At 45.1% G+C, this 15,108-nt stretch overlaps 2 protein-coding genes across 5 annotated transcripts in view; both read left to right on the forward strand.

Moving 5' to 3' along the window:
• Positions 1 to 2,103: 2,103 nt before the first annotated feature.
• The window catches only part of ZNF143 (zinc finger protein 143), a 39,741-nt gene continuing 26,736 nt past the window's right edge, over positions 2,104 to 15,108 (forward strand). For 2 of the 4 annotated variants that reach the window (XM_031943155.1, XM_031943158.1), the window contains exons 1-3: positions 2,104 to 2,206; positions 13,446 to 13,564; positions 14,462 to 14,554. In XM_031943155.1, the coding sequence (XP_031799015.1) occupies positions 13,453 to 13,564; positions 14,462 to 14,554 (205 nt within the window). In that variant the 5' untranslated portion in view covers positions 2,104 to 2,206; positions 13,446 to 13,452. Of the gene's footprint in view, positions 2,207 to 5,863; positions 6,111 to 12,770; positions 13,330 to 13,445; positions 13,565 to 14,461; positions 14,555 to 15,108 lie in introns of those variants that run through there. The other 2 variants (XM_031943156.1, XM_031943157.1) reach the window with 2 other exon arrangements.
• LOC116420066 (proline-rich protein HaeIII subfamily 1-like) lies at positions 2,165 to 3,103 on the forward strand. The gene is made up of 3 exons (XM_031943557.1): positions 2,165 to 2,170; positions 2,235 to 2,777; positions 2,930 to 3,103. Exons 1-3 carry the CDS (start codon positions 2,165 to 2,167, stop codon positions 3,101 to 3,103), a joined length of 723 nt encoding a protein of 240 aa, XP_031799417.1.

Genomic DNA, 15,108 nt, shown 5'->3' on the forward strand with positions numbered 1-15,108 from the left:
TTGCAGAGGGAAGCTGACACAAGACTGATTCATGTTCTGGTAGGAGTTGATGGCTTCTACTGTGTCTAATGTCAAGATATTAGGCAACCCCCTGTATTCCAGAGCCAAGGCCCAGCAAGCAACAGTCCTTAGGGCTCCTCCCTTTGGCGAAATCACTTAATTACTGTGTTGTTTTGATAAAGTGTTCTCTGAGCTTGGAGAAGCACCAGGGCAAGTACCCAAGCTTCAGCCACAAAATCCTGTTATGGATCAACCTTTTCTCCTACACTGCCTCAGGTCCCCGGCACATATATTTAAACTGCCTCCTTGCTTGCAAGTCATTTCCTTCCCTCGGAAATGAAAGTTTTTGATTCCAGACTCTCTTTTTTCTAGCTTGCTCTGCTTGGCGCCAGCCATCCACAATTAAAGGCTAGTTCTGGCCAGATGACACTTCTAACTGAGCTTCTGAAGTTTAAGATCCTTTTTGAGGTTCTAGTTCTGGCTATACACAGTGATTATGTTGTGACTTGAAGGAAGTTACGTAACCATTGAGCTTTGTTTCCTTAACAGCTAAATAATTTATCACCCACACATCCTTAAAATTTTCCCCCAAACTCAGACCTTTGCTTCTAGTGACTTTCCATAATAGTCCACTTTCTAATACACATCCTTAAAAATCCTAAAACTCGGAGCTTTGCCTTCTCCAGTTTCATAATAATCCACTTTTAATGGGCATGAAAAGTTCCCAAAGAACTCCATACCCTTTTGTTTTCTTTTTGAATTCTCTTCACCGTTCACTTTCTGTAGCCCTCCTCCCCATTCCACTTTCTATACCCCATTAAAATTTCCCACACAATTCGGAGAGCCGCCTTGGCTTCCTCTCCTATCACCTCTTCCAACTTCCCCGAGTCCTTTCCTAAAAATCACCCCAAGGAAGCGGGCCAAGCGTTCCCGGTTTTGTTTGTTTTTGCATCACAGCAAACGGAGGCTCAGCCAGAGCAACAGCTCTGGCCACGGGCTGATGTCAACATCAAAAAACTGACGCGACTATCGGTGTAAATGACATTAACGAAGAGGCCTCCCCAAGGGACCTACTGGGCTGACTCCGCTTGCCTGAAGCGGGATCTCCCCTTCTAAGCGAAGGGGACAATTCGCGGTGCTCGGGACGGTGCTTTGCACCGAGTGCGCGCTTTAATACATGCATGCATTCATGCATCCGTCCGTCCGTCCGTCCGTTCCCCGGCCGACCTCACGGAGTATGTGAGCGAACCAATTCAGGTAAAGCCACAGCGCTAACGCGTTAAGTGTTACTAGGATCGTTATTGCCCCGCGTCGCACCCCGGCCGCAGGTCAGAGACCAGCCCGACTTCTAGGGCCGCTCCCGGGTTCTGAGAAGCAAACACGGCCCAGCCGCCTCCCCCACCGTGCCAGGCCCCCCTCGGGAAGGCGAGCGCCGGCCCGGACCTCCTCCCTCCGGGTCGCCGCCGCCGCGGGTCACCCACCGCTCGTCTCCAGAGGCAGGCGGTCCCGAACAAGGGCTCGCGCTCCGAGAAGAGCGGAGACGGACCGTAGGAGAAGGAGCGGCCTTCGCTCCACCGGGCGCGTCTCGGGCCAGAGTCCCCTGGGAGCCCCGGGGAGCGGTCAGCTCAGTTCCTCGCTGCTCTTCATGCTCCACTCGGCCCGGCGCCATCTTCGCGAGAGCGCGAACCCCGAGGGCTTGGCCCCGGGGAGACGGAGAAGCCGCCGCCGCCGGCAAGTCCACGGGGAAAATGGCGTCCACCGACGCTTCTCCCTTCCCCGCTAATCTCAAGTGCCAGCCTCTCTCCCTCACTACAAAATGGCGCCTCCCGCTGAGGCCCCAGAACCGGCATAATTCACACGCCGTAGTGGTGTAGTCCGACGGGAACAGACGGAGCTCTCAGCCAGTCAGTCTGTGGAGTTTGTGTTCCGCACCTTTGGATAGCCAATCGTCAGCAAGCTTCTAAGCCTCGAAGTGTCTACGTCACGGGGAAGGGCACAGAAGAGACCGCCTTCTTCCCGGTCTTGGGGGTTTTGACCAATGGCAATCACGAATGGCTCCATGAATGACAGGGCGGTGATCCAATGGAGTCCGGGGGCGGGCCTCGGGGACTCTATGCGTGTTGCGGGGCCCTGGGGCCGGGGCGGCTGTTTCCTGTCCTGGTGCATGGTGGTCGGACGAAGGAATTGTTGGAAAATTTTCTCGGAGGTTCGTATATAAATGTGTTTTTACCCAGTGTGCATTATTCTCCACCCGGCCGCCGCCCTCAGCGCAGCGGCGCCGGCTAGGGCTCCGGCCCCGGCCCCCCGGCTCCGGAGCTGGGCCCTGGGGGCCGGGCGCTGGGCGGCGGCCTGGGGCAGAAGCGGAGTTTATTAATAACTCGCGGCGGCGGGTGCAGCTCCGTGGGACTCCCTCATCGTCCGCGGGCTGCTCTCGCGCCCTCCCGACCGCCCCTCCCCCTCGGCCCCGAGGGACGGCCGCCCGCCCACCGGGGAGGGCGCGAGAGCGAGCGGGCGAGCGAGCGGGCTGGCGCGAGCCCCGGGGGGAGCCGGAGCCGCAGCCGCAGCCGCCGCGGGAGCCCGAACGCCGCCCCGAGGCCTTGGGGCCGCGCTTCCCGCCCGCGGCGACTGCGGCGGCCCATGCGTGCCGTGACCCCAGGGTGCTGGCCTCCGGAGCCGGGGTCCGGTTCCGGCGGGACGCCGCGGATCGGGTCCGGCGGGAGGTGGGAGGGGGAGCGGAGGCGCCCCGCTCGCGCCCCGCGGGGCTGTTGGTAATCGCGGTAATCGCGATTCTCGGGACCGGGCGGGTGCCCTGGGGACTTGGGCCGGCGGAGGGGACTCGCGGCTCAGTCACCCCTCGTTAGGCTCTGCCCGGCGGGTCCTTTCCAAATAAAGTCTCCGCATTTGTGGGTTAGGCTGTGACTTTCCGGAGTCCGGCTGTCGGAGGTCCGAGAGGCCCGGGGGCTGCCCGGTCCCTGGCCCCCCCCGAGTCCTTAACAAAAGCAGCGTTTGGGGGAAGACGGGAGTGGGCCGGGGTCCTCCCACTCCGCCTCTGCCCACGCTGGCCTCTCCATGTCCGCCGGCTTGGAATTGCTGCCCACTGTGATTTGGAGACTTTTTACACCTTGAGAGAGGGCTGCCGGAGGGTTCGGCGTTCGACTTGCAGCGTGGAGGATGGCGGAAACTGTGTTCCTGTCGCTTAGTGGGGACTTTGTGACAAATGGGTACACGTGGGCCGGGAGTCGGAAGCCTCTGCGGGAGAGCGGCGGCGGCGGCGGGGCCTGGGCTCGCTGCCTACCTTGTGCGTGCCCGGCCCGGCGCGCTGGCCCGCCCGGCGGGGCCGCAGCGGCCAGCTCCCCCTCACGGTGCCGTCCCCGCCGCAGGCCAACTAACGAGGAGAGCGGTGCGAGCTATCCGCTCCGCGGCAGTGGCCGGCGTCCGTGCGTGGAGTTCTGGTCCGCACTGAGCGTCTGCGAGCGCGGATCCTTAGTGCAGTCCTGGGAGGCTGCTGCTAGTCCCCGAGCCCGTCCCTGTTGTACAGACGAGGGTAGCCTCAGATGGTTAGAAGTGACTAAAGGTCGAAGCTAGTAATTAAACCAGTGGGACGTGACTCAAGCCTTGCATTTTCAAAAACACGACGCCACAGTATCCTTCTGTAAAACTTTAAATGTGAGATATTTTCTGTTACGTGGTGATTCTTTAATGTTTATACGGAGTACCTAGTAAATGTCAGGTGCTGAGGCATTCAAAGTGCAAAATGATAATGTAGAAAATTTGGCTTAAGAGCTTACACTGATCAAAGGATTAGATTGTGAACAAAAAAAGTAGGACAGAAATGTAAAGGAGAAAGGTTATTCATAATTGGCTCGAAGCACAGTGTAAATCAAAGCAAATCAAATAAAAAGTTACTTGTGATTGGAATGAAGGAAGAGTAAATTAAGGGACCAAATTGCAAGCCTACTAAAGATTTAAGACTTAGTCCCAGTATCTCAAAAGGCCTTTATTGATTCTCTCAATTACCTCTAATTTATTTTTGTTGTGCATGAGTTTTTTGCTTTCACATGTTTATCTTTGTTGACCACTCCTCAGTAAATGTAAATGAAGGTGAGTGGTTGCTTTTTTGTTTTGTTAATGAACGGAGGGTGTGGTGTTATAAATTTCCTTTTGAATCTCTCTTGCTCTTGGCTCTTTACGGAAAGACTAGGTTAAAACGTCGTTTAGCCAGTAAAAACATCTACTATGTAGAAAGAATGGGAATCTTTCTTTTCTTAGAACTATAGGGTGAAGAACTAGTACGGGGTGATGGGTTAGACATTGTGTTACTTACTAGGAAACAAAGTAGTGAACTGTTAGCCAGGAGTGTGCTTTATTTATTTATTCATTCATTCATTTATTTATTTTTTGCTGAGGCAATTGGGGTTAAATGGCTTGCCCAGAGTCACACAGCCAGCAAGTGTTAAATGTCTGAGGTTGAAGAGGGGACCCCAAAACTCTGAAAATCCTTGAAAGAGAAAATCTTCAACTCTGCTTCAATAAGGGACCCTGCCCCAAGGGACAAACAGTTTCACCCCTGTTATCTGGGTGGGGTCGGATCAGTCCTGAAACTCATGAGTTCCTTATTGAGGCAGAGTTGAAGATTTTCTTCTTCAAGGATTTTCAGAGTTTGGGGGTCCCCTCTTCACTTTCAGCTCCATATATCTGTGACTTGGGTTGTGGTCATATTAAAGGGCAGTACATGCTGAATTAATTCACAAGGGGGCCACATTCTCGAAGGTGTTTTGCCTTGATAAGAGTAACAAATCCCTGGACTAAGAAGTTGGGGACTAACCTCCCATCCAGGCTCTGCTACCACCTTGCTGGGAATTTTGAACAGTTAACTTCCATTCTCTACTTTCCTGCTTCCTTGCCTATAGAAAAAAAAAATAAGGTTGGATTACATTATCTTTCTGTTCCATAGTGATTCACAAGACGGGAAATGTTAATGTCATTTAAACCAACATGTTTTTAAAAATTCTTGTTGGAACAACAAGGGTAAAATTAAAATTATTTTAATGGAGTCTTTTTTTTTTTTTTTTTAATGTGTCTCTAATGGAATCCCTAGCTTAGTAACCAAGTTACTCAGGGTCACAAGGAACTTAAGAGGCCATCCACTACCACCTGAATCTAACTTTCTCTCTACAATATTCCTGTAAAAGTGGACATTGGACTTAATCTTGAAGACCTCAAATGAAGAGAAGAGGGTACTCACTCCTAAAATAGCCTATTCCACTTTTGATAGCTCATACTGATCACAAACTCCACCCCCCCCCCCCCAACCCTCCCAGTTTAACCTATGGCTGTCTCTGAAACTTGTCCATTGGTCCTTCTCTTATTCTCTAGAGTCAAAATAGAAAAATCTAAACTCCTTATGACAATTCTTCATATAACTGGTGATTATTATGTCCTCCCTGAGATTTCTCTTCAGGCTAAACAACCCTAGATCCTTTAACTGCTCCCTTTATGATATGTTATCCAGGCCCTCTAATCATCTTAGCTGTCCTGATGCTCTTCAGGTTGTCAGTGACTTTCCTAAAGTGAAATATCTATAATCAAGCACAGAAATAGAAATCAAGCCCAAGCAAGAGTCATTCCTTACTTTGTGGTATGTGCTTTTTATTAAAGCTCAATATCTCATTAGCATTCTTATTGATGCCTAGTAAACTTGCAGAGCCCCAGAGAAGACACTGCTGATGATCTCAAGGCTCCTATTCTGGCCCTTCCTCTTTCCCTTAACATCCCTTTGACAGTAGATGAAGGCAGATTAGGGTCCACTTCCAGATGGAACAACCTAATGCCACTCAAGGGTAATAAAGTGCTCCCTCTACAGATGGCAGCAGACTCCAGGGGAGGAGGACTCCAAATGCCCTCCCCAGAGGGGTGGAGGCTGAAGCTCTGTCAAGCGCTCCGTCCATCTCCTGGCCAAACCTGGTACCTGCAGTGGACTTGTATCTTACATTCATCTCGGAGAGAACTGTTTTCTTAAAGAGACACTCCAGCAGTCTTTCACAAGATTTTCCTGATTCCTCAATTGCTATTATGTCTTCGCTTCCAACCCCCTTCTGTTTAACCAAGTGGTATATATTTGTTAAATCGCCACATATTTATGTTGCATATATTTTTATGCATGAGTAAGGATTATTGCACTCTTTGTCCTTATATCCCCAGCACCTGGCACATAAGTGCATACTAAGTTCTTACAGATTGATGGGCTAATTCTAATGAGTTATGTGATGTAAGTGGTAATGATGTTCAGTTGATATTAGCTACCATGTATAGTGGTATATGCTGATGCTGATAAAAGGACAAAGGGGACATCCAAAGTAACTAGTAGGACAGTTGGGAGAATAGGTTAGGGAAAAGTCTTAGGGAGATAATCACTCAGTCACTGGCATTAAGTTACCTCCCATCTGCCAGGCACAGGGATGCAAAGTCAAAAGAGTCACCTCTGCCTTCAAGATCACAATCCGATGGATATAACATTCAAACAAACATGTATAGAAAAGCTATATACAAGATAAGAAGGAAATAATCACCAGAAACCAAGAAGAATTGGAAAAGACTTCCTAGAAGACAGGATTCTAGCTGGACCTTGATGATGACACTTGAGCTGAGTCTGGGAGGGAAAGAGCTAGTTTCCTTATCGGAAAATAGAAATAATAGAAATGTTTTCAATATTACCTAATTTACAAGATTGGCCTGAGGAATTGTATTGTAATTATTAAAGCATAATGGAAATAAGGGTCATTGAAACCAATTTTACATTTAAAAAAAACTAAACCAATTACCAGCTTGTCTCAGGCAGTTAGATCCTATTATCTACTTTCATTTAGAAATTCCTCCTCTCCCTCTTTGCCTCCCTCCTTTTTTTGAATACTAGACCTTTTTTGTTATTTATATTTTATCAGTTCCTCCAGAGCTTGACTGATGTATTCCCCACCCACCCACTCATTTTGGTGCCGGAGTTAGTGCAGACAGCTGATCATGATAATCTATTACAGCTCCAAATTCCATCTGCCCTCTCCCAGGTAGTGGAGATTATAGGCATATTCTACCACACCCAACATCTTAAACTGTCTTAAGCTTCTTCTGTTTTAGCACCCAAGCCTCCCTATTTAAGGTCCTATCTGAATACCATTAGAAATGTTCATCTTCAGTTAACAGTGGCAAGATTAGGGGGAGCTAGAGTGTCTCCTGGACCGTTGGGATGTTTGTTTTTGTTTGTTTGGGTTTTTTAAACCAACATTGGCACATAATCCATGAAATGAAATGTCGTTTGGACAAAGTAATATCCAAGCTCTGGATTTTTATTAAGACATGAAATATATATTTAAATTGATAAGAAAAGGAAGCATTTTCAGAAGTGGATGGCATCAGATGCCATTCCAGAAGCATCCTTTTGCTCCTCATCTCAGGGAAAGAAAGCCAGAATACAGCACTTTTTTTGTCCTCTTCATCTTTCCCAATTCTGGTTCAGCTTTCCAAGCTGCTCAAAGCCCTTGTCCATCAGAATGTCTCTTCAGGCTCTGATCCAAAGTTGTCATTTTTGTGATGAGAATGAGGAGTCCAGTCCCACAGGTCTCAGCCCCAACCCCTGCTCCTATCAGGCTCTGTATAGCTCCCAACTGCCTTCAGGAAACAGGTTCCAGCTTCTTTCTGTCAGCCCATTGCATGCATCCCGTTTCTAAATCTTAAATCCTAAAAACCTAAAATCTTACATAACCTGCTTCTAGTATTTCATCTTCCAGTTAAAGGACCCTGCCCCAAAGAAATAAATTAATAATCTGCTCCCTACCTGAAAATTAGATACTCAATTCTACTTATGTCAGAATTTAGTAAAGACTAAGGAAACTTTCTCCTACTTCTGCTAATATATTCTCTCTTGCTGCTCTGTATTAAGTTTCATCAGGGTCATGGAAGAAGTTCTACCTGCCTATGTTTCAGTGTACTTAGAGGTTCTTCCTAATGCTATCATGGCATCAAGTAGTTGCTCCCAAAAAAACGAATTTGTCTTAGTTTCACCATATTAAGAAACTGATTCCTCACTTCCTGGGTAAGGAAAGACATCTGCAGTACTATGCGCATAATTAAATTCTCATGATTAAATTAGAGAGAATTTGCCAGTAATAAAAGCTATAAAACACCAAAGTGAGTAAGCATCAGGTTACTGCTTAATTAATGGAAAGATGCACTAGGGCAAGATTGTGAGGTAGATGGCTCTAATGAGGACCAGTGATGACTGAGGCACACGGGAGTGCGGGATTCAGCTGTAGAGGGAGATGAGATTTTTTTTGGCTGTGATCAATGCAGGAATTTGTTTTGCTTAGAATGTGTATTAGTAAAAGGTTTTGCTTTTTCCCGTTTTCATTGGGAGAAAGGGTTGGAAATGAGACAGAGAGAAAATAGATGTTCATTGAAAACAATTGTTAGAATTTTCTTAGAGTTAAAATATAATTATTAGAATTTTTAGATCACTGTTTAAAAAGTTGTTGGACCTGCCTGGTGTCGTAGATCTGCACACAACTCCTCAAGTCTATATTTTTTCTAGTCCTTTGGGTTAAAAACTGGACACCCACAAGAAGGACCCAGTATGAGATGCTGATGGTTGGGATCTCAGTTTGAGGAAATCCCTAGGATGGGATGGCAGGAGAGGTGGTACAGAGAACTGCCCATCCAGATTGGATCCTCCTCTGAATGTAGGGGGAGCTGTTGTGAGGAAAGCCCTTTGTAAGTGGTCTCTGTTTGTAAATAGTGTCACTAATAGGAATGTAGGGGGGCGGAGGCCCTGCTGAATGGCAGGGATGCCTGCGGAGATGGCTTGGTTGTGCCTATGGGCAGTGTTTCAGCTCCATCCGGAGATTTGTCGGAACTTCGAGATAACGTGTGACTGCAGACTCAGGAAGGCACTTGTGTGTGTTCATTCTAAACCCCAGAAAACCACACCATGAGTTCTCTTAAGGAGGCAGGGAAAGAATGAAGTCCTTTATCCTAACTGGGATGGGAGTAAGGGCTCCTGAACTCTTCCTCGGGCTGAGCCCCACAGGTACCCTGGAGCTTGAGCTGACCAGGGCAGCCCTGGAGCAGTATCCCTGCTGAGGCCGAGCCTGGCAGTGATCACAGAAGCCCGCCAGCTCTGTTGAAGGACCCTTGGGGAGGAACCCCCCTCCATTCTCCCCTTTCCCTCTGCTGTCCTCTGCATCTGGGAGTATATAGTTTTCCATTGGTTTATAAGGGTTTGTGGCCTTCCTCTTGTTTGGTTTCATGTCCACAGGCTAGATGCAGCAGCTGAGGACGATTATCCCCCTCCCCCAGGGCTATGAAGTTTCTTTATTTAAAGGCCCACAAAACAAAGTTTTTGTTTTAGTTATAGTCCGGCCCAACACCAGTCTGAGAGACAGTGAATTGGCCCCCTATTTAAAAAGTTTGAGGACCCCTGCATTAGAGGCTTTGCTGCTGGAGCACTGGAGGTTTGCCTAGTCAGCACCAAGTGGGTTTTCAACCCAGAATGGTCTTTCTAGATGTGTCAGCTTGAGTGTGAGAACCCCCAGGGAGAAGTGAGGAAATCTGGGTTTGCTCTCCTTCTGCAAATTAATGCTTTCATTCCTTAGATACTTAGATTCATGATTTCTTTATCTCCAGTAGTACAGATCAAAACTTTGGTCCTTGTCTTTTCATCATGTTTGATTTTTGTCTGTCTTTGCATAAATTCTCCTTAGGGAAATCATCCATATTGTGGGAGAGGGAGGAACTTCTATTTCTGCTTCAGGAGTAAAGTACAGTCCTTAGCTTGTCCATCTACACCATCCTATGATTCCATGCCTTCATTCCCAGTTGTGTGTGTTTGAGGATTGGTTTGGGTTTTTGTTTGCTTGCTTTTCTTTGTTTTTTGGGTAGACAATTGGGGTTAAATTGACTTGCCTAGGGTCACAAGGCTAGTAAATGTCAAGTATGCACGTCTGGATTTGAACTCAAGTCGTCTGGACTCCAAGACCAGTGCAATTTTATGTTCTCAAGTTAAAAATAGAAGTCCTCCTATTTTATTTCCTACTCTTCTATTTTAGAGACAGTAGGGTTTTTAGTTCACTTGAAATGAATTGTTGGTGCAAATTATAAATCATCTGGTACAAACCCAGTTAACTTCATTGTTCTCTGACTTTCTCATCATACCACTTCATACTGTATTTCACACCACTCCAAACTGTATTTTGATAACAATGTAGCTTATTATTGGGCTGTGGTTACAGATAGATGTTTCATTTTTTAAACTAAGTGAAGACTGTTAACCAATTTTACTATGGCTCTGTTACTAGGGATATAAACCAAATATTTGATTGGTATGCCTGTAGGCCAGTAGCTTTTGGACAATTAGCAGAAAATAATTGCAAATAAATTTGAAATGGATTTTAAAACCAGCATTGTAAACAACATTTCTAAAAGTTTAATAATTTTGAATTGAGCCCTAATAGTCATCCTGGCCACCAAATGGCTACTTTTTTGTGAGGTGTGTTTCTAAAAATGTTGGAAAATGTATTTAAAATTGTAATGCATCAAATCTCACTGCAGAAGAGCAATTTTTACCTATAACTTAGTGTTCAGATTTGGTATAAATGAAGGTTTATATAGGAAATTACTTGCTGGTAAATACCCCAGCCCCGTTTTATCTTTATCTCATTTCTGCCACTCTTCCTGCAAAACAACACAAAGCTCTTTTAGCAGAAGAAAATTACAAGCAGTCACAAGATGGCTCCTTCCTGCCCTTCATTATCCTCACCATTTAGGAGTGTTGGGATTGCTTAGATCTGACAGTATACAGTCTTTGAGGTATGTTTAGAGAGTACATTGATACAGACAGTTAAGGTGTTGGCTGACAAAGTATTAGGCAATTGTAAAATATCTCCATCATTTCAGTCATCTATTTTAAAAACATTTGCTGAGTTAGGAGCTGCTTTCTAGTACTGCCTTTGCTTCTCCTTTCTTGCCTAGTTTTGGCAGGAGGTGATGTAATTTGCCTGAGCCTGCCTTCAGCTTGGTCTGACAAGGTCAGAGAGATGGCCTCTCAGATCCATTTTTATCTTTAAATTTGTGATCCTCCAATCTGTCAATTAAAAATTCTTTACTAAGCCCTTCCTGATACTTGGCTAAAGCTGGAGAGTAAGGAAGAAACAAGCATCAATAGACCTTATCCCTCAAGGCAAGAGGAAGATGTGAATACATTAAATTGGAATGTACCTTGAGATACTAAGAAACCTTAGTTGGTAGGCACCAGCACCCTGGGGAGCAGGAAAAAACTTGAGCTGAGTCATGAAGAATACCAGCGATCTGAGAAGGGAAGGCATTCCAGGTGCGGGGTAGAACCAGGGCAAAGGCGCAGAGGTAGGAAATGAAGCATTGTGGGTGGAACTGCAGATGGAGGGTAGAAAGGGTTAGCTAGGTGGTACAGTGGACCTGCCTGGAATTGGAAAGACCTGAGTTCGAGTATGGCCTAGAACTAACCATGGGACCTTTGACGAATCATTTACCTGTTATCTCTATTTCCTTATCTGCAAAAGGAGCTGGAGAAGAAAATGGCAAATTTTTCCAGTATACTCAGTCAAGAAAACCCCAAATGAAATCATGGCGTTAGGACTGAAAATATGACTAAACAACAATTTTATTAAAATAAGTAACTTGTACTTGGGAAATAACTTAAAAAAAATTCTTTTTCAAAAAAAAATATATATATATATCCTTAAACAAAACAAAACACATTTTCAGACATAGGTCTCCACTTCTCTGGCTTAGAGCTCTTCCAGTAACAAGGAAAACTAGTTAAACTAAAACCTGCCAGCACAATAACATATCTAAGTGTTTGCAGTCAGCACTCTGTACCTGTAGTCCCCCTCTTTTCTCCTAAGAGAGCGAAGGTGTGATTTGTTAGCTGTCCTTTGAGATCAAATGAGGTCATTAAAATTACTTAGAATTCTGTTTTGAGGGTTTTCCCCTCCATTTATATTATTGTAATCACTATGCTAGTTTTCTGGCTGATGTCACTGCATTAATTCATATACTCATTGGTGTGGAGCTGGAAGGGACCTCACATACAGGTCTCCTCATATTTGAGTTCCTCTTAGTTGTCATTCCTTACAATTAATCAAACAAGCATTGTTGGATGCCTGTAGTCAAGCTGTGTTAGGGATTATGGCCGCAGAAACACAAATGACACCATTCCTGCCCTCAGGAAGGTTTTATCACATCATGAAGACACCATGTATCATAAGTTCGTAAAAATAAATGCAAGTCAACATGAGGGAAGGAGGCTCAGGGAAGGCTTCAAGCAGACCTAGAACTTGAGGTGATTATGAAAGAAAGCTGGTTTTAAGGGGCAGAGGTGAGGGAAGGAATGCATTTTAAGCATCAAAGCCAACAAACAGGTGGAAGATGGAGAATGTCACCAATGGGGAAGTGTAAGAAAACCAGCATGGGAGGACCAGAGAAGCCACAAAAGGGAGTGTCTGTAAAACATTGGAAGTGTAAACTGGGACCAGATTCTGAGGAGCTTTGAGTGCTAAACATGACCCTGGGTGAGGCAGGAGCCACTGGGGGCTGTATTGGAGTGGAGCGGGACTGGATGATGGGGAAAGGTGTGGAGGCTGAGCCCACAAGTCCTAATAAAGGAAGCAAAGCCAGACTGCTAGGGGCTGTTAGCAGAGACAGATGTTTGGAGGCTTGGGGGGGGGGGGGGGGGGGGGGGGGGGGGGGGGGGGGGGGGAGTTCTGGTCTTGGCCACTGTGATCATCATCATTGCTACTGTCATTATCATGTAATATTTTTTCCTTCCGAGTTTTCTTCTCCAGTTGTGGAGCTGTGGTGGGGGTAAGGAGCAGTGGAAAAGGTGGCCAGAGCTGACCAGTTCTCGCTCTCTTTTATATTCAAGCAGCTCTGTCTCTCCTTAGACCCTAAGCTAGCCAGGCTCGCCAACTCTCCAAGTCAGAGACAAGGGAGCTTGCAAGGGTGGGGAGAACTCTAATTCTGCCAGGGTGAATCTCAGCCATAGCAGCAGGCTGGTGATGGAGGTTTGGGGGGAAGGTTCTTAGAACCTCTCCAAGTCATACTATAGAAGAGGCTTCTAAAAACTTAGCCCTGACTTGCTAATCTAGTGATTGTGAAAGGGATGATGAAAATCTCTATGAACCTATTGTGTTTGGAATTTTATTAACTACATCACTGGGTTTTGTTTGACTTCTCCAAAGGAATATGACCTGGGATTTGTGGGGGTCATCCTTTTAGCTTTGCATATTAAGCAAAATTGTGGGCCAGGTAAGAATCTTTTTAGACTTTCCTTGCCAGTTTTTATAAATGAAATATTTGTTATTTATGGACTTTTCTCTCATGTACTCTCCTTTTGGTTCTGAAGCAACTCTTTTTATTTCAAGGTAAACCATGTTATTAGCCCAGATAAATCGAGATTCTCAGGGAATGACTGAGTTTCCTGGCGGGGGAATGGAGGCTCAGCATGTCACTCTTTGCCTGACAGAGGCCGTAACTGTGGCAGGTGAGTAATTGTGCTATGTAACCTCTAGTGCAGCTCCGTTACACAGTTACTACTGAACTGACACATAGACCTGGAGCAAAGAGATTGGCAGTTTGATTAGTAAGTGCAGAACACATTTCCAGACGTATTGTGTGTGTGTTTTGTTTTGATATTTTTTTTTTTGGAGGAGGGGAGTAGGAGGGAAGATATTACTTATTCTCAAATAATTGTTTAAAATGTCATACACCAATTTTTGCAGGGGGAGGAAGAGAGAATTTAGAACTCAAAGTTTTAAAAACATGTTAAAATTTTGTTTTACATGTAACTGGGGGAAATATTAAATAAATTTTATTAAAATTTTAAAAAAATAAAATGTCCTCAGCATCTGCAAGCTGCAATAGATTCTATGAGGTCCTCTAGTCATTGGGATGTTTTTAATCATGCTATTGCAAGCTGTTTAGGGGAACTCTTCTCTGATCCTGTTAAGAGATACTTCTCCAAGGGCATCCCTCCAAAGTCATGATTTTTGGCTAGTCCTTCAAATGGGAGCCATCATTGTTTACTCAGAGGTGTAAAAGTCAATTTATGCTCAAGTTTTGGAGCATGCTTAAGCCTTTTAAAGCCATTTTTCATGATTCTGGATGGGAATATCCTAAGAAGCTTCCTAGAGCTCTGCCCACTGTACTTGAGAGCTTATGGCTTGAGCCATCCTTGCTAAGATCTGTAGACTCAAATCCATCCTCCAAAATGAAAGGAATGTGTTGGAGTTTGTTTTCTTTCTTTGTTTTTTTATTTTTCTCAGTTACATATGAAAACAATTTTTAACATTCATTATTTCATGATTTTTGAGTTCCAAATTCTCTCCCTTACCCCTTCTTAAGAAGGCAAGCAGTTTGATATGGATATTGCTTTTCATAGATGGTGACAATCTGGAAAACATGGAAGGTGTCAGTTTACAAGCAGTGACCCTTGCAGATGGATCCACAGCTTACATACAACACAATTCCAAAGGTAGGAACAGCCTCTGTGACCAAGTCACAACCATTTGCTTGTTGACCTCTGTCTGGGAGTGCTAGTGGTCTTAAGTTTCATTGCCCTTTTGGTGGGAGCTTAATTTCCCAGAGGCAGCTACATGGCACAGTGGCCAAGAGTGTTGTACTTGTAGTCAGGAAAAAATTCTGAAGACATTCAATTGCTACATGACTCCAGACAAGTCACTTAAACATCTATCTGCCTCAGTTTCTACATCTGAAAAATGTATACAATAATAGCACTTACCTCAAAGGGAGATTTTTTTCTAGATCAAATGAAATAATATGTAAAGTACTATATACATCTTAAATTATTATATAAATGTTAGCTTATTATCATTGCCATTGATATTAATATTTTCATATACACATCTTTTGCTTCTTTGTGGTATCAAATGGCATATGATTCTATTTTAAACTGAATTGGATTAAAATAAATTTTGTTTTGAAAAATGTTACCATTTGAAATCATAAAACTTAGTTTCAGCAACTCTTTGCTAACCAGATATTTATGAGGAGGCAAGGCAGGGTAAT

Source organism: Sarcophilus harrisii, chromosome 6 (genome assembly GCF_902635505.1).
Source record: "Sarcophilus harrisii chromosome 6, mSarHar1.11, whole genome shotgun sequence".
Lineage (NCBI taxonomy): Eukaryota > Metazoa > Chordata > Mammalia > Dasyuromorphia > Dasyuridae > Sarcophilus > Sarcophilus harrisii.

Coding starts and splice junctions, on each gene's coding strand:
- LOC116420066 (XM_031943557.1), top strand. Junction 2,778..2,929: donor CGGGGCTGTTGGTAATCGCG/GTAATCGCGATT, acceptor GACTTTCCGGAG/TCCGGCTGTCGGAGGTCCGA.